A 24,107-nucleotide genomic window follows, 5' to 3' on the forward strand; every position below is an offset into this window, starting at 1 on the left:
GTCTGTGGTGGATCTTTGCTTCTCCATCACTGCTCCCAAATCCTTGGCCATCATTTAAGAACATCCAAATAGAAAAAGTCAAAACTGCTTTTGTACAAGTGGAGTTACTGGCTTGTCCTCTTCCTGGTCAAAAATTATCTTCTGATGATGGGGAAAATCCCATTATATTCTACCAGATTAAAAAACAAAACAAAACAAAACAAAACAAACCCTTTAAATATTAATTGTGCTTTTTTGTTTTGTTTTTTTTTTTTTTTTTTCTTCCCCTAGTAAAAAGAAAAGCCTGCCCTCCTTTGCTGGGCATATTAGATTCCTTACCTAAATAGACAAAAAACCCCCGAACCCTTGAAAGCAATACCTGACATTCACAGCCACTGAAGGATTTAGTCCCAAGTTGGGGGCTCCCTATTAGCTTTATTTAGTACATATGAAGGACCCTGCATTGCTGTCCCAATTACACACACAAGGCAGATTCCACAGTGGACTGCATTTGGTCTTGAACACCTATTTCCCGCATAGTTTTATTTACCATTCTTAAAAAGGATAAACAGAGAGCCATGTGCTTACATCTTTTGAAGAGCGTATTTCCTCATGCTCTACAAGAGGCTTCTTCGAACACTCACCATTCACAATTGTGCTCTTGGAAGTTTTAGCAATATTTGTTTCGGATAAGTTTATTTTTGTATGATTGATTGAAATCTCAAGCTGCAATTAAGAAAATTGCAGCGAGAACCATTAAAGGAGTAGCGTCATTTTCTCCCCTTTCCTCTAAAATGTCAGGTTTCAATGTCACCGCGAGATAACCCAATCGCGTGCTTGTACACCCGGGCTGGAGTGAGCGGAAAACCGTCTGGAGTACTAATTACCAACGACTGGAAATAATGACACGAGGCAGAAGGAAAATGAAAGGCCCAGGTCCCCATCGCTTACCCGCCCAGGTGTGTGTGCACAGAGATGCAGGTTATTGTGGAGCCGTCTATTTAGTAAATACACAAACATCCATCCCCACTTGTAGAGCAGCCTCAGTCCCTCCCCCATCTCCCTCTGTCTCTCTGCCCTTTCTTTCTCTCCAATTATAAACCAGCACCAGGTTTTCTCATCAGCCATCTCCATGTCTCCAAATGGCTTTTCAGTGTCAGGCCTATCAGGAAATTAACTCATCATGCAGTGACAGCTGCTAATTTTTTCCCCTTACATGTCAGATGGATCGCCTGCTGAAGCTAATAATGAATCACCAATCCCTGATTAGAAGGTGCTTCCGAAACATATAACTGCCATCTGAGCTAACTTTTTTCTTCATATAAAATGATATCACCCTAGAGGAGCAGAAAACGAATTGTATTCTTCAACAAGATAGAACAGGGGAAGCCTGTTTGAGTGAGCCACACGCTATCTTAAATTATGTGCTAATATTGCTCAGTAAAAGAAGTAAAAACTCACAGCTCTTCTCTGTTTTGCCAAATGAATGACCTTTTTTTCTGTTACTTAATCCTCTCACTTGAACTAACTTAGTTTCAAATTTCAATCTTCACCCTTCTCTCTTTATTCTGTTTACAGTTTTTGTGCTCAGGAAGCCTACTGAGCAGGGAAAGTTGGAGAAAAGCCCCAGAGGTTGCTTTTTCAGGCGTCTGCCTACCACAATTCCAGCTCCTTATACAGCTCCAGCCCCATCTCTCAATCCCCAGGATTTTCTGAAGGGGACTCACCTGCATTTCAAGCACAGGTCCAGCTCAGGGCCAGCCTGAGGCACAGGAACTTTTAACACAGAGATTCCTACAAGCTTTTACATGAGCTGAATCCACTGTCCAGGAAAATCACAAATGTATTTCTTCTGGGACTCAGAGCTAACACTCCTGGTATTAAAGCAGCATTTATAAATGACAGCAGTGCTTGCAGGACTATGCACAATCCACATGTGCATAACCACAGCACATCGACTCCCTGGCCCATCTCACTTCCACGGCGGAGCACAGCTGCAAGTCAGGCAGAATGGTATGTTGCTGTGGGCCCTTTAGGTGATGTTGGTTTTTGGGTTCTTTTCTTTTGTTTTTGTCATAGGAAATACTTCTCTAAATATTGTTTCCAGCTATGTTTTATCTCCCATTTTTCCCTAAAGGTGAAGCCTGAATTCAGAGGCCAGGATACACTGCCTTAGGAGGTGTGTATCTGATTCTTAAGAAATGGAAGGTGAAACTTGCTTGCTGGAAATATCTCTTCTTTCTCTGTCTTCACTTAGGATTTTTGGTTCACTTTTGGTGGGGTTTGTTTTCGCTTGGTTGTTTTTTTTGGTTTCTTTTTGGTTTGCTTTCTATTTTATTTATTATTTATTTCCCCCCTCCATACTAGTTCCGTGGTTCTTAAATACTTACATTTTTACCTGTTTGGCACTGTCACAGTATAATTCAACTTCATTAATGCTTATTCAGAATGGATAACAAAGAGAAAATTAAGCCAATGGCTCTGGCAGTCAGAACATCAGGAAGCAGCTGACTGACATGGGAATGCTGCCCCCTCAACAGTCACTTCCATTACAGCCCTTGAATTCTCTGGAGACAGGCACCTGAAGGTATTCAAACCAAACAGCAAAACACACTTTCAGTGAATGGCTGCCTGGGCTAGGCACCTCCCTAAATCCACTACACAAGTTCTGTGATGCTCCCACGCTGGATGCTGCCTGTGGCAGAGGGTCCCAGCAGCTTCTGAGCCTGCTCCCAGACATGCCACAGGTGCCTCACCTGCTCCATGCATGGCCCTTGGAGGGTCAGGGCCTTTTCAGGTGCTACTCTAATCTATGTGCCTCCCTCTGCTGCCTAATCTTCCCTGCTCCTCAAGGCAGAAGGCATGGGAATGCTTGGAAGATTCATACAACAATCCAGCTCATCTCCTCCCAGATTATGATCTGGGACAATGCCAGGAGCTCTGGCACAGGAGGGAGACAAATGCCAGAGGTGTTTCCAGGTGCTGGAAGAGACCTGCCATAGCCTCAACTGTCAGTGTATGGCAGAGAGTGTTTAGCATGGGGATGAGACAGTCCATGGAGTCCTTAAGCAGGATGACAGCACAGGAACGAATGTCATCCTTGATTTCTAACGTTACATTTGTAGGGCACTAATAAGTTAACTTTAAAGTGCACATTAGAAAGAAGAAAAAAAAAAAGGCCCTAGGAAAATATTAGCTCTCTTGATCAGACTGCACTCAGAGAAAAGTATCGTTAACCTGAGCTCCCAGGTAATTACAGCACACTGTAGGTTAGTGAATCCTTCCCAGTGCTCCCAAGCACAGGAACATCTACCACCGGGGCTTTTTTTTATGCAAAGGTCTGCTCTTTTCATTGTGCATACAATGCGATTGCTGGTTTGACACTGCAGGCTACACTGGTTTTATGAAGGATTAAATGCCACCTGAGACATATTTATCCTAAATAAATCACAAATGGTAAACTGCAGCATGTCAGTGTCAACACCCTGTACTGCAGCAGAAAGGTTAGCCATACAGGACTAAGCACAGCGAAGAATTAGCATCCAAGCTGCAAGACCACAGGGCTACAGTTAACAGGAGAAATGATCAAGAAGAAATATTTCCACTAAAAAACATTCAGTTTTTTGAACATCTGTGAGAGTCTTGCAGAGGGCCATCATTTTGTAAAGGTCACCTTTTTCCTGATAACAAACGGGAGTTGATCCTGTCACTGTTTGCTGAAGACAGTATTTAAGAGTAAGTGAACAGCCTGTCACTTTTAAGAAAGATGAGCAAGTCAAACTCGCCTAATTATGAATCTTGATGTCTAACTTGAAATTTACTTTTTTGGGGCTTTGACAAAGACACAACCTCAACTCTTGGAAAATAACAAAATTTGAAAAATAATAATAATAAGAGATGAAGAGGCAGCGGGATCTTATAGCCCCAGAACGAAGCACCTTTTCTCAGCAGCCCTATCAGAAAATACATTTTTAAGCAGTTGCTTCAGGAAGGAACTATTGTTTTACACCACCCCAACTTTCTTACAGTTGATAATTTTAAGATATTAAACATGATAGGAAACCCAGTTATCTCTAGAGTCAGCATGGCTTATACCCTAAACACACAATTATATTAAGCATGCATGAGGCACACTTCAGAAATTAGATTCTTTTATCTTTATCTATCTAGCAAGCTAGAGAAAGGAAAAGAGAAAAGAGAAAATGCACAGACATAACAGATAGCATTCGTTTGCTCCTGCTGAATGCCAGTTCTGTTTATTGTTTAATATTAAAAATCATGATGCTTCATTTTAATGCTAACATTTTATTTGAAAGACAAAAAAAAAAATCCCCAAACCTTGCCAGTTTATATTTTACATTTTTTCTAAAGAAACAGAAGCAGTTTTATCATGAAACAAATTTTTTCAACATGAACTTGCATTGAACAATTGCAGTATATCCACAAGTAAATAACTGACATTCTGGACTAAGCAAGAAATACAAGGTCACCTTTTTTTCCCCCTACTTGTTAATGTCAATGTCAGAATTTTCTTTAAAAATCCTCCTAACATTTGAGAAGTAGCTCACAAAATGAACTGCAAAATGGTATTTATATGAAGCACTAGTTATAAGAAAAGCAAAACACTGACAGTGACAATATTTTTTTCAAAAAATGCACATTTCTTATGTAGGACTCTCATCTAAAATTAAGTGGAAGTTACAGGCATCAAGTTCTTCTTCCCAAATACGTATAATCAAGGATTTTCTGAAGTGTAGCTTTTTTGAGCTCTTCTTTAGGGAAAGTCTAATGTGCTCATGAAAGAGCAAAGTACTATGAAAACTTTCATTTTAGATGCAAAAAAAATCTGTATTTTGATGACTTATTTTTAGCCAAGCATGTTTTAAAGTAAGATTTTAGAAAGCAAAATGTCACCTGTTCTACTTTAAAATGAAGAAGGGCACCCCATATCGTATGTATGCTTACCTGTTCACCTTGTTATTGTGGGGTTTATATTTTTTTGCATATTCATCTGTTCACAAAATGTACATGTAAGTGCAATTATTTTACTCCTGTGATTATGTTATACAAAAATGACAGAAGGCAGGGAATTACCCTGAGATAAAACAACATTAAGACAAAAACATCAACAAAGAAAGCACTGACAGAAAAATTTCTACTTTGGGCGGGAGGCTTTTTATCCTGTTTTGTACCCTAGTATACTTGTTGTATAATAATCAAATATAATAGTTCTTAGAGCTATTGTAACAAAACTGTATTATCCTCTTCAGTGAACTCCTCCTATTAGCAGGACATGTATTTGTTACCTGGTTTGGAGGAGGTTCTACTGAGAAGGCTTTACAGAAAGCGTTCCAGGAATACAGTGCCTCCATTATTCTGGTAATATCCAGCTCTGCTCTGCACCCAGCCTATGACTGAAGCTCTTCATGCCTCTTGTACTTTGTTATAATCTCTCTGGCCCTCAATTACCTGTGAGCCACCCTCTGTATAAATGACCATGCTTGTTAACTGTTCTCTTGCACTATCAGGGGCTACAGCTTCTGCTTTTACGGCAGTACCAGCCTGCAGAATGTCTTGGGACCCAGCTGTCTCTATCACAGTGTGTGAGTACACACCAGGCTCATCCTGCATGTCTGTTGGCAATTCTGTGACGATGTAGTGTGTTGCACCTTCAGAGAAGTCACCATCAGAACCCTGAGCCATGGCTTGAGCTAATTCTTCGCTGACAATGATCTGTGATATTTGCCCATCCGACTCCACTAAATCCATGTGTTCGCTCTGCACACTGAGCGTGTGGCTACCAGCTTCCTGCATAATTATCTGAGAACCTTCTCCAGCTACCATATGCACAGTCCCCTCCTCATTTACAATGACCTGGGTGACACCTTCTTTCATGAGTTGGTCGGCCGCAGCTGTGTCACACACAGCAAACTGCAACACTCCTTGCACCATGTTCTTGAAGGCAGCCTGAGCTCTCTCCTGAGATGCAATTATAGCCGATGGGTGCATGACCCGTGTCACTACTTCCATAGGTTTGGTATCTTCCTGAGTCTCTTGAACTTCATGGAACATTTGTATTTCTTGTCCCTCTGCATCACTGGGAATGCTGGGCATCTCTGGGTTTGGCATTTGCAAGAAGTCTTTGTGACCAGACCTGCATCTGTCAAGGAGTTCGGATTTGTTTTCCACTTCACCCAGCTCTGTCACAGCACAAAGCAGGGCATCTAATGCTGAGGAGGACTCCGGAGGATGGACTGCAGCCTCAGAAGCATCTAAAACTTCTTGTCGCATTATCTGCTGCAGTACTGTGCTGCTGGAGTCAGGCACCGCGTCTATTTGAACGGCCTCCTCCATGTCAGCTCCCGCTCCTTCAACCACCACCACCTGTGTGGCACCATCTGCTAACTGCTCTGTAAGGATCTGCTCAGGAACCACACTACTCACGTGGGAGCCGTTTTGGTTTGTGGCTATGACCTGCCCGTCCTCCGTAATGTGGACCACCCTGGCCATCTGCCCCGCCATCGCCAGTGTCTGCAGGGTGGCCGCTGCTGTCTCTTCCACGGAAGCGTCGATGGCGAAGTCACCATCGTATCCTTGAATAATAATGAACTGCTGAACTTCCTCAGGGGACTGTGGCTGTCTCCTGCTGCCCTGAAAGGCCTTCTCCTTCACTGGAGAAACCTCTCCCAGTGCTGCTGCAGTAAAAGGGCTCGTGGTTTCCACAAAGGTTGCTCCTTGCCCCTTCAGACGGCACTCATAGGACTTGGACACAATGCCTACAAGACATAATATGTTGTTAACATGGTTTCATGGCAAGTATCAGTTCATTACTTTAACAAATTGTAGCTAAATGGAAAAAAATTCCCTGACAATTTTTAGATTTCATTGACAGAAAACATAGATAAAATGAGCAAATGAACAAAACCAATTTGCATGTTTTCCAAATAACATATTTACAGGTTGAAATAATTGCTGAGTGTAACAATGCTGCAGCTTATTAACAATTTAAATGTGTTTTCAAAAATATTCTGTATAAAAAAAGTCCGGATAAATAGAGTATACAGTTAAAAGCCGTATCTTTTATAGAAGACCCTATTGGTGATATTTCAGTACCTCGGTAATGAATTTTAGGATTGTATATTACATTAAACATATCTTGGTGTGAGAAACTGTGACTGTATCTTCTTAATACCCTGCTTTTGTTGGTGAGGTCATTGCCATGCTGTCATTTTGATGCCATTGTCTTTCACTTCCTTTTCCACCCAGCATCTTCTCCAGCTCATGTGACTGACTCAGACACTCACCCAGTTACCTGGCAAAAACACTCGGTAGTTTTCTTACCCTAAGTAGGATATTCTACAAAATCTAACCCAGAGAACCCCCAATTATATATCTTAATTATTTCTGCATGAAATCAATTAACAAACTATAATACCTGTAACCTCCATATTCCAGCTGCTTGCTGTGCCACCCAGTTTGGTTTTGTGTCATTGGTTTCCTTCTCAATTCTCACCTCTAACAATAAAGCTTAAGCAAGGCAAATGGTGCTCAAGGCTGTACAAACTCAAGGCCATCACCCTCCAAGCATGGCCTACATGTTTTTGGGAAGATATAAAGGAGAGGACCTTGTGGCCAGCTTTATGGATGTCCATAGTAGGACAGCTCTATCCCTCTCGGTCTCCCCATGGCAGTGCCCTCCAGAAGCACCCAGGAAGCTCCTCCATGTGCTGGGAGCAAGCTGTGGGACACAACCTGTGCACACAGAGAGAAGAGTGGGTGCTGGACATTGCAAACAAAGGTGAGGTCTAATCACAGATGGGCCTTGGGAAGGCTGATTAAGTCCATGCTGCTGAAACTGCCCATATCCACAGTCCAGTTTAAATTCACCTACACGAAGTGAAATCACATCTCTGGAATAACAGGTGTAGCTTCTTACCACTAATGCAAATAGATATACCATGGCTTGCTTGGGATAAAAACAGGCAAGAAAAAAAAGTGACACTTAAAGTGAAATTTCAGGCTAGCACTGTACTTTCCAAGCCAGTTCTAGTGAACAATGTGCTTCATTGAACTCAAGAGACCAAGAAAATTATACTAAAGCTGGTCTAAGGGGGCTCTTTCATTTCAAAGCACAGAGCTGTCAGACCCTGATCCCACAGAGAATTAAAATGGGCTCTAAAAAACAGACTCATTTGCTTAAAGGTAAAGTTCACACTTAGAAGCTGATTTACTCCAAGACTGAATACTTGGCGCCTTGCAGACTCTAGCAACTTGCTATGTTAAGGCACATATCAAGCTAAAATTCCAAAATAACATCAATAATTAAAAGACTGAGGTCTTATACTGCTATCTATCTATCTATCTATCTATCTATCTATCTATCTATCTATCTATCCATCCATCCATCCATCCATCCATCCATCCATCCTTTTTTCAATTACAGAGCTTCTGGTGGAGAACTGTACTGTGAAGCACAAAGAAGTAATTTTGTCAAGCTGAAAGGCTGCAAATCACCTTCACAAGACTAAATTGACGCCATACAACTTTCTTCTTCCTAGTTTGCAAGGCAGTTTTTTTTTTCTTTGGAATAGAAAATTAACAGTTTAAACCATTACAGTGTTTACAGGTGATGCTGCATAAAAATCTGGCCCATGCAATTGAAGTACATTTTGTCAGGTATTAAGCAAGAAGTAAGCTTACTGTGGTATATAGCTTCTTCTTATTCCCACTTCTTCTGTGCTCTCTGTAGGCACTGACATTCACATGACCCCCAAAAGAGCAGAAAAGTAGGAAGGGGAAATCAACATAAAATGACAATTATCCTCCACATTTTGTAATAGAGTATAAGTAATTAATTCTCTCAGGAATCTTGCTTTGTTGACAAGATAAAAGAGGAGCCTGGCAATGATGTGGCACAAAATCAAAATAACTCCACAAATCATGCATTTTCTACCGGATTTCAAAATCAAAATAACTCTACAATGATAATTTTCACATGCACATACACTAAAATCATGATATCTTTCTCCAAAGATCATAATAATTTAATAAGGACACAGAATCTGTGTATTGGGGAGAAGCTCTGGTCTGGGGAAGGGAAAGAAAAAGGAAATTCACCCTGTTTTCATCTCCTCAAATAAATGCCATGCCTGTGAATCTATGCAACTCCAGTCTTTACTGTGCAATTGAATGGGAAGTCTCCTGGGTGAAGAGCTATCCGGTGAATCCCTCGCAGCACTGATAATTATGCCATTCTGACTGCTTACTTAATCTATTTGAATCCAGAGGTGAGTTAAGCCACTTCCTGACCATTAAAGTAAACTACATGGGTAAATACTGCTGTCACTAAGGGGTGTGATGAAGCTTAACTACACCAACATCTTAACCTCAGCTCAGCGCAACCCCAGCTATTCCATCACAGTTCATAAATGCGATTGCAGGTCCATCTTTTGATTCAGCAATTTAATAACTTCGAGTGCTGTCAGTACTGCTTTGAAAAATGGCTCCTATAAAATGTAACAGCCTCAATCAGATTGTAAAAGATTCACCCACGGAAGATTCTTCCATTTCAACTATAATGAATTAATGTTGAGCTGTGTAGAAGTTCAAGTGTCATTTAAACTAATGTGAATCTACTGTAACTTTAAATTTTAACTGGACTATGACCAAGAATTTACTGGGAACATCAACTTCAATTTTAGTGATTTTTCATGGTAAATACGAATTGCAGATTTTACTGGTTTTCTTTTGTTTCAACAGTGAAAAGCCAAGTAGGGAAGGTATTTAGAAAACAACAGATTTTGAGGCTTAGCTGCTATTCTTATAATGAAGCACTGGAATCCAACACAACATTTGTAGGGATTTTTATGCATTTAAGGAACATGTCACATTATTGGACTGTATGTAGCAACAAACCACGTTGTCCCAGTAAACCCAGCCTGCCTCTCGCCCCCTCTTAACAGTTAAAGAGAAGGGGTAAGTGTTGGCTGACACGGCAAACATAAGCTGCAATACAAGCCCACATTAATACTGGGAAAAGTGGACTTGTTGCTGATTGCATGTCATTGCAAATTAAAAAGATACACAAATAGGCATTAAAATGACAAAATATAATGATACAAGAGCTCATATTCAGACAATTTGTAAGGAGGTGTTTCATATCTAGGGGTGCAATGATCAGAGAATTGGTTTCTTTCCAAGAAGTCTGTCATTTCAGCAGAGCCATTATTTATCAGTTGGAGTCCTGAGTGACTGTTAGTTTTTTATTTGAAAATGTCAGGATATTTTAGACATTAAATCCATATTCACAGGTTATTTTAATTCTCTGAGACCACAAACTCCTGAAATAGGGCTAAAAGAAATGCTTTGATGTTTAATGTGTGTCTGGGAAACTAGAAATAGGGCTTAGTACCTTTTCCCCTCTCTCTTACTCAATACCTGACTTCCTTTTGTGTGTCTGTTTTATTCTTTTGTTACTGTCATCATTTGTTCCCTGCAGAATAAATACCTTATTCTTTTGTTAAGCTTACATTTAATTAAAATGTACAGGATTTGTGCAGTAAACTCGAATGAAACAAATAAAACAAGGGCCCCCTCTCTTGAAGGCATACGTTGTGAATGAAAAATGTCATTACAGACTAAAAAATTTTGCAGTAAACAGGGCCTACAGAGAGAAGTTTCCCCCGTAATGACATCCATAAAATACACAAATGGCACTTTTAGTACCATCCTGAATATGGCATTTTCTGTGCTCTACACACAATCTAAATGGTTTGATCATAGAGCATAATACTCCATTGGGTTTATAGAACAATCAATGTTCCATAAAATGATGTATTTATCCAATAGTAGGCTCAGCAGTTACTGGTGTATGACATTGTAGGACACTGGCTTTGTACTGTTCAGCAGCACACATGCTGGCTGTAAAACTTATCTAACACTACTTCAACAACTTCATCTCATCTGTGTCAAGTAATTTGTTGAAGCCTCAGCTTGGTTTAAAAAAACTTGTAATAAAAATTCATAGAATTTTCAGGAGAATGAAAGCTGATGACAATAGAAAGGTCACATTGTGGCGCCACTGGTGGGGTCGGGGGTCAGCTGCAGTTCTAAAACAGAAAGTAGATTTCATGCATCGTGTAGCAGATAAAGATGGCATTAAGGAGACTTGTCTCAGAAAGAGACGCGTAACGCGTGAGGAAAGTCTGGGCTAATATTATATGTAAAGCACCACCTTGCTCTCAGCCAGCAGCCTCTTTAGAATTCTAATCCTTCCCCAAAACTTGCAGCAAGCGGCTGTGTGTGGTGAGGCTGGGCTGAGGACATCCTTCACAAGGAGCACCTTTAGGACAAAGCAGTAAGTCATAAATGAAATAATCTATTATGACGACGGAAATGATCTGCATTTACACAGCTAGCTTAAAACAGCTATTTTTCCTTTTCTGTAAAAGTTCTAGGAGGTCTGATTTATAGTCCCCTATTCAGCAACACTTAATTTTTCATACTTTGGTCATTAGGTATATTATTTATTGACACAAACAAACATTTCATATCTGCCAAAATGCAACGAATATTAAATAGTGTGAATTCAAAGAAACATCTTTTCCTTCAATTAAATGCAACCTGTAAGGAATTTAAAAGATTTTTAAAATTGCCTTATGTCTAATGTCACTTGAAGAAACTACTGATTTTTTTATTTTAAAAGTTATTGTCTACATGGCAGCAATACAGTATTTTGAATGTTACAGTAAGTCCACTTCTCCAATTCACAAAGTAATATAACTTATGCCTTAATAAAGTTACAAGTTTCTGCTCTGTTTTCTTTCAATTATTTTTGTAATGATCCACCTCTACTTCAATTAATTAATATCGTCTAAGAACTGTGGCATAATTTGGGATTTTTCTGATTTTCAGAGCCCATAATAATAAGATGCATTTTTCAGATCTCTGTTCCTTGACCATAGTAAAAACTGTTCTTTATCATTTTCAAACTTTTATGTGCAAGCGGTGTATGGGTCAGCATTTTTTAAACCAGCTAGTTAAGCTACTAAATAAGAGGTTGTGAAGGCTCATTCATGTCTTCTGCTGAAGGAAAGAAAATATGATGGGTCAAACCAAAAAGTGAAATAAATCAGCAACCCAAAATGGCCCAGTTACGACTAGTATGTCCACGAAGGCAGCAAATATTTGTAAAGCAATACAAATAAGTATACCTATAGGGGACTTTACCATCTCCTTAAGAGACATAAAAAATTCCACCATTGACACAAATTACATAAATCTCAAGAGAAACCAGTACAACAAGGCTTCATTCCCGGCCCCCCCCCCCCTTCAATATACCATTACAGGAAAAAAAAACAAACCAAAAAAAACCCCCAAAAAATCCCAAATAAGGTTCATAGTTTATTTTATACTTAAAAATCCAATAATGTCATGTTTCAATGCTGAAACTCAAAACAGCCCTAGCTTCTAGTTTTGTCCTTAACCACTCAATCACGTTTGGAAACTTCAAGGTCTTCTAAGAAGTGCTTGAATAAAGGATGATGTTTTAACATTTCAGGCATCTTAAAAAGCAGATGTCCTTTAGCTTTCTAAAAATGTGAAAGAAAGTACTCTTGTAATATTTTTTCTTTTGAAAAACAGACTGAAATTTCCCGCTTGCTATTTTTACCTTCCACATATTACAGAACTATGTCAACAGCCACAAAAAGACACAAAAGAAAAAGACAACCACCAAATTAAATAGCCAAGCTGTTAAGTTAGGGTGTTCAGGCAGTTTGTTTGGTTTGGTTTAGTTTCTCTTCAGTGTCTAATTAACCTTTGGGAAAAGGCCTTCTCTAGGAAAAAAATTCAGTTTCTCTTTTCCTGCACTCAAGGTCAAAAATGAACACTATAGAGCCCAGTGTTACAGACAGAATGCAAATAAAAAATATACATACCAAAACTCCCACTGATCATGGCAAACATGTACAGTGTTAACATGCAGAATTTACAGCTGCCTAACCTGCAGAGTAACTGGTTTGCTTGCAAACCACTTTTCTCTTTACCTGTTTGCCACCGTGCAGGCTGCTCTTCTCAACTCTGATGTGTGAGCTGTGGCATATGCAGCAATTACTGACACGGGCAAGCAGCATCAGGAATGCATCTGGAGTATTTCAGCTATGTCTTCCAGTGCAATTTAGCAGCTTGAGATGAGGATAGCCAGTCTGGACATTTCTTGGCAGTCCAGCTTCAAAGACTACTCTGGCCCTCAGTTTGGGAACGACTGACATTGATGATACTCGTATGCTCTCTTTCTGTTTTATCCCCTGCAGTGCAAATGGAGAGTGCATTTTTAGCACTTCTAAATCAGAATCCCAATTTCAAGGGGTTCTGGTTGGGCTTGGTCAAACCAGAGATTTCTGTTTTTTAGGCAGACAAAACATACAATATAATATGAAAAACAATACACTAATATGAGAAAATTCAGGGGAAAAAACCCCTAAGCTCTGCTCATAGGGAATATGATCTGGATTTCTAAAATAGGTCTAGTGCCAGACACTAACGGTTTTGTCAGAAAAAGGAAAAAACCTTTTTGTCATAGTTATCTCAGAAGAAGTTTTTGTTTTTCAAGAATATATACATTCAGATCCTGGTTTTATAAACATTTATTTATCAAGCGTAGTGCTTACTGCCATAGTTAGCCTCAATAGTCTCAAAGGGACTAAACATGGTTGCTTGCATTATGCATTGTGTTTGCATAATCAGGCCCTTGGGATTAACAATTCTGAAAATGGCTGGCCTTCCCTAACGTTTGATGTACATATATGAAAAAAAGAGAACAGACACTTGGAAGGGATACCCAAAATAAAACATCATGCTATTAAATGATCAAGCAGAAATTATATTCTTCGGCATACCTATCCACTATGAGTATCATGATTCTCTGTGTTTATCTATTCTGATTTATGCACCTTTTCAATAAAAAGAAGCACCTGTTCTTTGCTTGAGGGCACATTTCAACCCATATAAAAAGCACAGCAGTTTTTAGGAGGAATGCTTGGGAATAACTACAAATAGTAAGTTTCCCTAGTCCTTTTTGTTAGTTAAGACAGCAGAAACTACCATTTCAAATGTGATAGTCATATCTGTATTTCATTTATAAATTCAACTATGTTACAGCTATATTCATATCTTTCCAGAGTAAATTATGGGAAATAACCATTTGTCTTCATTGTAGACACTTTTGCATGTATAGTAGAAAACAAACCTCGATTCAATAACTGCACAGAGGCACCATTAAAATCAAATTTACAGTAAACAGAACCTGCAGCTGGGGTAAAACACTAACTGTTAGTATTTTAATTATCAGTGAAGCTTTCGGAGGTCTAACATCTGCTCATAGCCAAATGACAGCAGCTGCTTGTGTACACTTAAAACAACATGAATTTCTTCTATAAATATTAAAATGAATTGTATGTCGTGTGTTCATTGTGGCTATATTCCTATTAAGCTTTTTAAGTATATAGGGTATTCTGAACTTCTTTCTTGTGGCAAATTCATAAAGGGCTGACCCCCCTCAAAAGAATGAGAGGCAAAGGCAGCAAAAATTCGTGAGTCTGTAAATTGAAAATGTTTAGAGATAGTACTGGAGGTCACCCTCTGCCAAGACACTGCTGGTAAATGCTAACAAAACATCAGCGGTGAGTTCTGATCATTGTGCACTACAGTAACTTCAAGGACAAGACTGCCCAGCATGCAAAGTGTCAGGAGTCCGAGGGATGGCTTATATCAAAAGCTAATGCTCATCTACCAAGTGAAGAAATTAATGCATTATCTTACTTGGAAAAAATACTCTGTTTTCAATATCCAAAACATTGGAGGAGTTGAGCGTGTTCTCTTTTGTGGACTTCATCAAAAGATTCTGGAATGATCCCTGATTTGTACGAATAGAAGCAATAAACTGTCACGAGGAAGGAACTATACTGGCCCAATATGAGATTTTGCTAAAAAGGGCAAGCTTCATAACTTAATTTTGCAGCTTTTTATCTAGGCACTGACATACAGTTGATATTTTACTTTTAGTCTCTCACCTGCTTGGGAATACAGGAAAGAAAACTGGAGGAGTGACACACATTTAGTTAAGCTGCAGAGTCTGGCAGAGTGTGAGGAAGAGAGCATTACAACCAGTTCCAGAAGAAAAGGGAAGAGGGTTTTATGGTTTCCACTTTACAGGTTTTCAGTGGAGAAAGATCTGTTTCTTTGCTTTTACAACATCAAGTGTAACGCCAGTGGCAAATAATGTTTATGTATTTTCACAATAGACCTACAGCTCGAAAGGAGCACTACCATAATTTAGTCTGAAAGCTGTAGGTCACGGCAAGCTCTGTTTTGGAAAAAACCCCAACATGATTAGATGCTTCAGCCTTACATGTACAATCACAGCACAGGATCAGCCATGAGTACAGCTGTCTCCTCAGTGGTTCCTGGCTTAAGATGAGGGTGAATTAATTGTAAAGGCAGTTCCCAAACTTCTGACATCAGATTTCCCACCCCAAAAGTCAGTCTCAGCACAAGATGACAACATATGAGGAGGAAGGAATAGGGCTGGTTATAGGTGGGACAGTTTCAATGCACAGGGCTTCCCCTTTGCTGCCCCTCACTCCTCCTGAGGCACTTGACAGCATCAAGGCTTACCATGCTCAAAGTGATGAGTGTCAGAAAACATGCTGATTTTTCACCTTAGAGTGAAAAAGGCCTGGCAGTAATGCTGGGATTACTTAGGAAGCATGAAGCAGGGGTACTTGCTGCTCCTGGGATGTTAGATAGGTGGGTATGTAGAGGCTGGAAAGATGGGTAACTTTTATTCCATTTTCAAGGGTCAAGTTCATGACAAAGCCTTCTTTTCATGATTCACCTCTGGTGAAGGATAGAAACAACATGTTTCCAAAATATCTTCAAAGGAAGAACTGTTCTGTAATTGACCCTTCTGGTGACAGAAATATTTTCAGTGCTACTGATAGATTAGCACTTAAATGAACTGTCTTCCACTTCCAGTGTTAGAAAGCACAAGGCAGGATGTAGGTAAAGCAAGACAGAAGATACCAAAGCTGGCACTTTCTGGGCTGTCACTGAACACTGCTGATGCAGGAACTGCAAGATGATCTGTGTGCCTGGGCTGCATGGGAGATGCAAAGTAAACTGTTGAACTGCAGCTCTCCCAAAGGGCTCAGAACCTCCTTACCATGTTGCTCGCACCTGGTTTCAAAGTTGTGTGTTCAAGAGCTGAATAATTACTCTGTTGACAAGGCTACCTAAATTGTTGCTTAACTAGAGGTAGAAATCAACAGCTTTTAGATGGCACAGGGAGCTAAAGCCAAACTGGAAGCTTAACATCAATACAAAACCAGGATGCAGCATAAGTAAATTAAAAAATAATAATGTAAGACCAAATTTGTGCTACTGCATACTAGCACTTGTGGAAAAAATAAATATGCAAAAATTATATTCAATGAGAGACAAGTCCCTTGAGAACTGTAATGCTGAAGAAATTTAAAGAATGACAGCGTTCATCAAATTACATATGAGTTTATGAAATGTAAAACAGGAAAAGAAAACAGGCCAAAGCAATTTTTAATTGCACATTCAAAGGCACATCTGCTGCACATTGTTCTGGTACAGATACAACTAAGTTATGTATTGATTTTCCTAGAAGAGAGATCTTGACTAAAGAATATTCAGAATAGTGAAACAAGAACTTAGAAGTCTGACTTGAATGGAAATATTGAAAGTTTGAATGGAAATATTGAAATGTTGAAAGTGCAGATATTCTGGCTATATAATCTGCAAATGCTCGAGAAGAAGGAAAATTTTTGTCTCCATTTGATAAACATAATCTTATTTTGATGAAAGACTAGAATGTTCATGTCATACTGCAGGAAGATGGTTAGACATGGTGAGAAATGGAAAGTCAATTCAGTTTCCTCATCCACTTTTACAGGCCAGGGTGATGAAGCTCCCAGATGGAATAAATAGACTGCACAGTAGTTAAGAGTATGACTTAACCCAGCTCATCACCATTTATACTGCAAATCCATACTACTCCAGAACAATTCAGTGAAAAGCAGCACGGGATTCTGCATGAGCTACTTAGATAACTTTTGTAAATATCTCCATTCTGAGCTAAAGTTCACTCAAGACTGTGGTGCCTTAAGTCTTGAAACCCAAAGAACTTGCAATGACTGTCAATCATATGAAGCATGAATCCTAGTCAAATATAGACTAGTAAACAACCCCTGCCACTCAGCTCATCTCATTAGCTCTTTTAATTTTTTTTCCCTCCTGAGATCCAACTTAGACTAGGAAAAGAGTGAATATTTTAAAATTAAATAATGAGCATATTTATCTAAAATATTTTAAAATGCCACTTAGTTCTCAATTCTGAAAGCATTTGTTCAAAGATATGTTATCTATGTCTGTCTCCAACCAAAGGCAAGTAATGCTTAAAACCATGCTAACTAAAAGATGTCAAGTGGTTTGAAAACACCATGGTTCCCTTGTCTGTAGCATGGTGCATGCTGCAGTGAATGCCATCATTCTGCTGTGAATGCCATCATCCCTAGGACCTGGTACAGCACCCTTAGCGACAGCACAAATGAAGCCAAGCACTTCTACTCTTGCTGGAACTTAGTTCACTTTTTTTTTTTTTTTTTCCCTACAGTAGACAAAATTTCAGAGGAATTCATGATCATTTCTATGAAAGCAGTAAACCTTGGGATATTTGACAAAATGGAGATCAGATAACATCTCCACCATAAAAAAAACAAAAAAAACAAAAAAAAAAAAAAAAAAAAAAAAAAAAAAAAAAAACAAAAACCCAAAAAAAACCCCAAACAAAAACCAACCCCAGAAGCCTGGAGTGAGATACCTGGAAGATATAATTTTCAAAACCACTAAGAAACTAATGGCTCCTGCTGACACTTTCGTTAAAAGGTTATTTCAGCTCCCTTAAAAAAAATATTTCTTACTCTTTTTCCAGCTACAGTAATTTAGTGGTCTCAGAGTTTTCTAACTTCTGGCATGGAACAGACCAATTGCCAGGACTCGTTGGGTTTGTTGTTTCTAATCTGGGCAGTTTACAGAGCTTGGGAGCAGCCCATGGCATCACAGGTTGAAACAGCTGCTGCAAGTCACAGGTAGGCATTACAGATTCTGTAGCTATAACTTTTTGGGATACATTCCAGTGCTCCAAAACCCACTGAGGTCCACCATTTCTTTCACTGTGGCTCCAAGTACCCTTAAAACATTTTTCAAGTGCTTCTACTGAAATAAAAAGACTCTAAAAATATTTTAATATTATTTTCTTTATAAAAAATGCACATATTGCACATATGAAAATGTACACAGAACAAAAATTATATCAGTGCCCAAAACAACAAGCTAAAAGAAGTTCAAAATTAATGTTTTTCTTCTTTCACATGTTATTTTTTCTAGGGCCTCTCATAATAGAGTGAATTCTATAAAAGATTTTTAGGTATTTTTGCATAAAGCTGATTTCCTCAATACAGAATTAGGAAGCAAAATAAAATTGGCCTGCTTTCCACTAGAGCTAGGCAGAAGAACATGCAAATGCAAACTGAACAGAACAGATTTAAAATCTAATAGCATCTATCTAAAACTGTATCTCGTGAATTGCTCACAATTGGTAACATATTTATCACTAAATAACACCATAAAAATGGAAAAAGCATTATACTAACTTTTCAGGCTGAAAAGTGAAAAACAACAAGAAGTGTGTTGCCAGGGTCACAGAAGAATTCCAAGGTGCGCTGAGTCCCAGTTTTAAATCTTAATCACTGCATTATCATTTCTTAGGAGAGCCTATTGTCAACTCCAAGAGTTGAGGTACTCCATTTACCCACCGGGAAGCTCTAGTCACATCAGTGCAATTTTCCTGATAATGCCCTGTCAATGACTCAACCCCACAAGAGGAGTTCAGTGTCCATGTATCCTATAATGAGGAATGCTGGGCTGCAATCTCTGCTGAGATTGTCATAGGTGTCCACTGATACCATCTGCAATTACAGAATTTTATGAGATGGAAACTGGTTCATTATGAAAAAGACTCAAGTCTACCAGCTCATTTCACAGATGTCAGATGGCAGACTTCCTGCTCATCGCAATTCTTGCAAGTGCAGAAGAAGAGTTAGACTTTCGGGAATTAAGCATAGAGCTAATGCTAAGCATGGGTCTAAAAGCTTTTCTAAGCTGGACCCTGTTAGCTCCAGTCCAAGCCTTTCAAAACAGGGACATAGATTCCTGATTTTCAGCTTGACAAGGGCCAAACCGGGACAGCTAGTTCCTGGAGGAAGGCAGACACAAACTTAGCTAAATATCACTTTTGCCCTCAGCCAAACACATACCTCTCAAACTGAATTCAGCTTGATTATAACTAAACAAAATAATTACATCAATATTTTCAAACGTATCTGCTGAATTCCATTTTGAATTGTCACCTGTTCAAATAAATGAATGAATACATTCCTTTAAAAAAGTTAATGTACATTATGGATGACTAAGCATTTTTGTATTTTTTAAAATGTACTTTCTTTAAATAGTTTTCTCCAAAACTTCATTGTTACATTTCAGACATATGTGTAGTGTGGAAAATGTTGTTGATAAACCTTTCTCCTTAGAGAGTAATCCCTCTCCTACAGACATTCTTTTGCACTCTCAGACAATGATATATTCATCTTCAAATCTGGTAACTATTAGCTTAAACAAACATCTTAATTTCAGACATTTCAGTCTATTTAAGAACACAGAAATTAAACTAATTCTCCATCATCTCTGAAAGAAATTGAGATTTCTTCTACAGCTTTCAAGAAATGAAGCACTGTTTGCTATAGTACAGCCCCTTCCACTCCTTCCAAAACCAGCCTGTTTCTGCGACCTTGCTGCATTTATCATTCCCTTTTTAACAACAGACCACAGAAAAATCCAAGGTAACAGAGTGTTTAGCAAGAGGACTTAAAATACTAAATGTAGGGCATAGCACTACTTCAAGCTCTGGGTGAACTCTGACACTCTGAAGACTGAATGAAAGGTGCTGATGCCAATCTCTATCATCCTAAATACCTGGGAATCTGCTTGTTTGACAGACTTGCTTTCTCCTCGTGCAACTACCTCAAGTGGCAGTGACAGACATGCTCAAACCATGGTCTCTGGCCTTTCATGGGCTGGTTTCCATAACAAAGATGTACTCCCACTTGGTCAATTTATCACAACCTCCTCAAACACTTCCCCTCCCACATGTGCACTTGGTATCCCCACAGCCTCATCACGAAAAAAACAGACCAGAAGCCCACCAACCATACAAAAATTATATTGCAGATTTGTAGATTAATGGGCTGATTCTGGCATCTCAATTCAAATGGATTTACAACCACTGTGTTTAGCCCTGTGTGATTTCAAATAGAATTACTTCTGATGAATTTGGATGCAAATTCACAAAGCATTAAAACAAACCATGTTTAAACTCGTTGGTTCATCAGATGCAAATATCGTGCATTAAGCAGGGAACACCCATTTATGAAAATAATGAAAACTGACACCAATATAATAAAATCATTACAGGTTTATGGATTCTGGGACTTAAACAAGCCATACCCTTGTTTCTCCTAACTGATTAAATGCTTCTTTGCAGTTTATGTTTGATCTGCAATTCAAAAATAAATTAGTTTAGTCTTTGAGCCCAAAACCTTGGAAAATTGCTAGGAGGTTCTACCTCAGATTCATCTAGGGAAAAGGGCTGGATAAGGGGAGGAAACTGTGGGGGCAGGGAAGCTTGCAGTACAACTGAGAACTGACAGCACAGGAGAGGAAGCAGTCAGATAAATTGAGGTTTGTGGACTCTACCAGCAGCGCTCACAAACCCCTGGCCTGAGAGGCGTCGTGTGGAACAAAAAGCAAGGATGATCATAATGGGCACTTCTGTTTCACAAAGCTGGTACAGATGGCCTGTCACACCATGTGCTTCGTTTCCATCAAACCTCAACCATGTTCACTTTGCATCATGGTTGTACACAAGGAGTTTAAGTGCAGAAGGGAAAAGGATTGCCCATAATTTCTGGGATTGTCCCATGGCAAGGAAGCAAAAATTAATGTGACCATGTTCTAATTGCTAAAGAAGATACTCTGAGGTTCTATGTAAACAGTGTGGGTTTTTCACTAATCCCCTTTTCTAACTATCATGAATATGATTACATTTTCAGTTAGATGACAACAGCCTAGCTCAATAGTTTTCAGTAAAATGTTTGTATCCAGATAATAAATTCTTCTCATAATGATGAGATTTAAAGTAGCAAAACATTCCTCACTGAGGCATGTAATGCTGAAAAAGCACAATTTCGCTGCACAATCTATGCAGTATAAAAAGTTCTTTGCTGCATCATGATCTGCTCCGATTTGTATATAAATAGCATTCATAATAAAAGGAAATGTAACACCAAGTTTTACTTAAATAACTGCTCAAAAAGAGGCTGGGAGATAATGTAGCTAACACACAACAACAACAACAACAACAACAAAAAAAGAGGGGCAATTGCAACAGCTTTTTCTCAACATTTTTTCATTTTCTTTTATGAATGCATTCACGACATTAAGAATTTGAATCCAAATATTTAAAGAATTATATTGGGATGGTTTGAGAGTAGTTTGGTTCCTAGAGTTGAGGTACCATCTAAATGTGCTGCAAACACCAGAAAACTCAACTTTGAAAGCAAGTCTCTCCTTAACTTTAACCAGTCATCCCAAGAAAGCGGGATGTTTCTAAGGACAGACATACATGACTGAAAAGGCCTAAGAAACTGTGAAGTCCTTAAGATCTACATTTTCAAATGTGAATGCCTTGAATTAGACATCCAAACCTGCACGTAGAGAAACCATTAGCCATTGCTGAGGCATCATGCAGCACCACGCTGACAATGACACTGACACTGGGCCACAAGGGATTTGAGAAGCCTGACTGTCCCAGCATTGCAGCTATCAGTACCCACTGTCTCCATTACCTTCTAGAAATCCTTACTTGGCCAGCAGATCAAGTACTTCCATTACTATGACAGACCCGTCATTTGCACCTATAGCTTTGTCACCTCCATGGAACACAGTGCAGCACGTGCAACAATACTGGTCAGAGATCAGGAATAAAATTGTGTCCATATTCAGGGCATGGACAAAATTCTCACTGAGTCACAAAGCAATCAAACAAAAAATAAAAATCTGGATTCTGCTCATTCTTTATTGTTTAATGCCAGTGTTCTGAAATCCATTCTGGTTTGTAATGGGCATTAGGATGCTGGTTAAAAGCTACCTTATCCTGAGTCTCTATGTTTAACTCTGTTGCTCTTTCTACACCCCTTTACATAAGCACAGCCAAAAGTAGCATTTGGGATGTGCCTGTTTTGTTATAGAAAGAGAGAGAAAAACAATGTCACAATAATGTGACAATATGTCACATTTTCTTAGCATTTCTGAAGTTGGTCCCAAAGCTAGACTGAAATAGTTTCTGATTACAGGTATTTTCTGCGAGGCAGGTGAGCACTTGTTTTTCCCCTCATGACCTCCTGGCTAAATTCTTGAGGGCTGTTGAGAAGATGCTGTAGCATTAATTAAAATTTGTACTGGTTGAAGCAATGTATCATGAGACCTTGCCTTTAAGAGTTGCTGAATACAGATCAACCTCAACTTCTCAGTACTATGTGCATCTTCAGGTGTTTTTTTACTGTATGACTGTGGGAGAAGGACAATACTCATAGATAAAGGACCACCTTAATCTGCATCAGAATGAGACTGGACTGCCTAAACGGTGACAGAGATATATGGATATGTAGTAAGTGCCAATCCGAGCATCAGATGTGGAATCAGGACTTCATGTATGGGTACTTATTTTAGAAAGTGGATCTTAGAGGATAGATGGGGTTGCCCACTTAGCTCAGAAAACCCTGCTCCAGTTTTAAAAGCTACTTGTCACTGCAGAGCAAATGCTTCAATTTTGAAGCAAAGTGGTATGTTTGGTGGCCTCATTTGCATGACAATGCCCAGAATGCTCTCCGAACTCACAGCTATTTCATGGAAGGGCTGATGCATTCAAGGCTTGAGAATAAACCCAGGTCCTGTGGGTATACCACTGCATATGATTTCAATACTTCTCCTCCAATTCATGTGCAAAAGATAAGACTGTTGAAGTGGATAGTGGTTATAGGTAACCAAACTAACCTGTCATCAGTATTTACTAGAAATCAAAATTACAAATGGTAATTTGGCAAGTCTCTAACTCCTTGATTAATTAGCTGATCATCTCGTACCCACGTGTATATGCTTAAGGTGTTGACATAAGTCGTGAAGGTTGCTGTGAAGAGCTGTCCCGATATATTAACAAGCAAAGCCAGAGAAACTAAACAATGCACAAAACGCAGCACAGATACAGAATAACAGTTCATCAAGACGGACTTTGCTCATCTCCTGCACTTCTCTCCTCCTCTCTCACAGCTTGCTACACAAAATAAGTGCACTACATTGACTTACACTGCAGTACAGAATATCACAGTCTCCTCTATTGTGTGGATTTCACTGCTGAGAAGCTGTAACACTAATTGTCAGTTTCCCACGATCAAAGTAATTTGGTTAAATAATTGGTTTACATTTACTATATTTTATTTGCCTCACAAAAACAAATGTTATAACAAAAGATCATTTGAAGAGGAGGGAATGCTATGGTGATAACACCAATATGGTGCCAACATATGGAGAAATATGTGTGTTTTGTGCACATAAACAATGACATGAAGCTTCAGCTGTTTAGAGAACAAAGCTTTACACCTGAGTTAACTTAATATTGTGATACGTGCATTCTGGTGTGTATGCGTATGAGGGGTGAAGCTCTTCTGATATTGGATTTTGGCACTGAAACTAATGTTTTAAATGCTGATTAACTGGTGATAATTTACAATTCATTCTTGATAGGTGAAAAATTATGACATTTCTTTACCAGTTACCAGTTACATGAAGTCTGCATTCACATCGAAACAATGGCTTCTCTATATCCAAAATCAGGTTGATGACACCATGATAACGCTTCAAGACATTCTTGG

General features: G+C 39.0%; 1 protein-coding gene across 6 annotated transcripts in view; it reads right to left on the bottom strand.

Annotated features, from left to right (window-relative positions):
• Nucleotides 1-4,204: 4,204 nt before the first annotated feature.
• ZNF407 (zinc finger protein 407) overlaps nt 4,205-24,107 on the bottom strand; it is a 333,728-nt gene continuing 313,825 nt past the window's right edge. For 5 of the 6 annotated variants that reach the window (XM_064431970.1, XM_064431956.1, XM_064431960.1 and 2 more), the window contains exon 9: nt 4,205-6,755. In XM_064431970.1, the coding sequence (XP_064288040.1) occupies nt 5,404-6,755 (1,352 nt within the window). In that variant the 3' untranslated portion in view covers nt 4,205-5,403. Of the gene's footprint in view, nt 6,756-8,679; nt 8,732-24,107 lie in introns of all 6 variants that reach the window. The other variant, XM_064431985.1, reaches the window with a different exon arrangement.

The sequence above is a fragment of the Passer domesticus genome, chromosome 1 (genome assembly GCF_036417665.1).
Source record: "Passer domesticus isolate bPasDom1 chromosome 1, bPasDom1.hap1, whole genome shotgun sequence".
NCBI lineage: Eukaryota > Metazoa > Chordata > Aves > Passeriformes > Passeridae > Passer > Passer domesticus.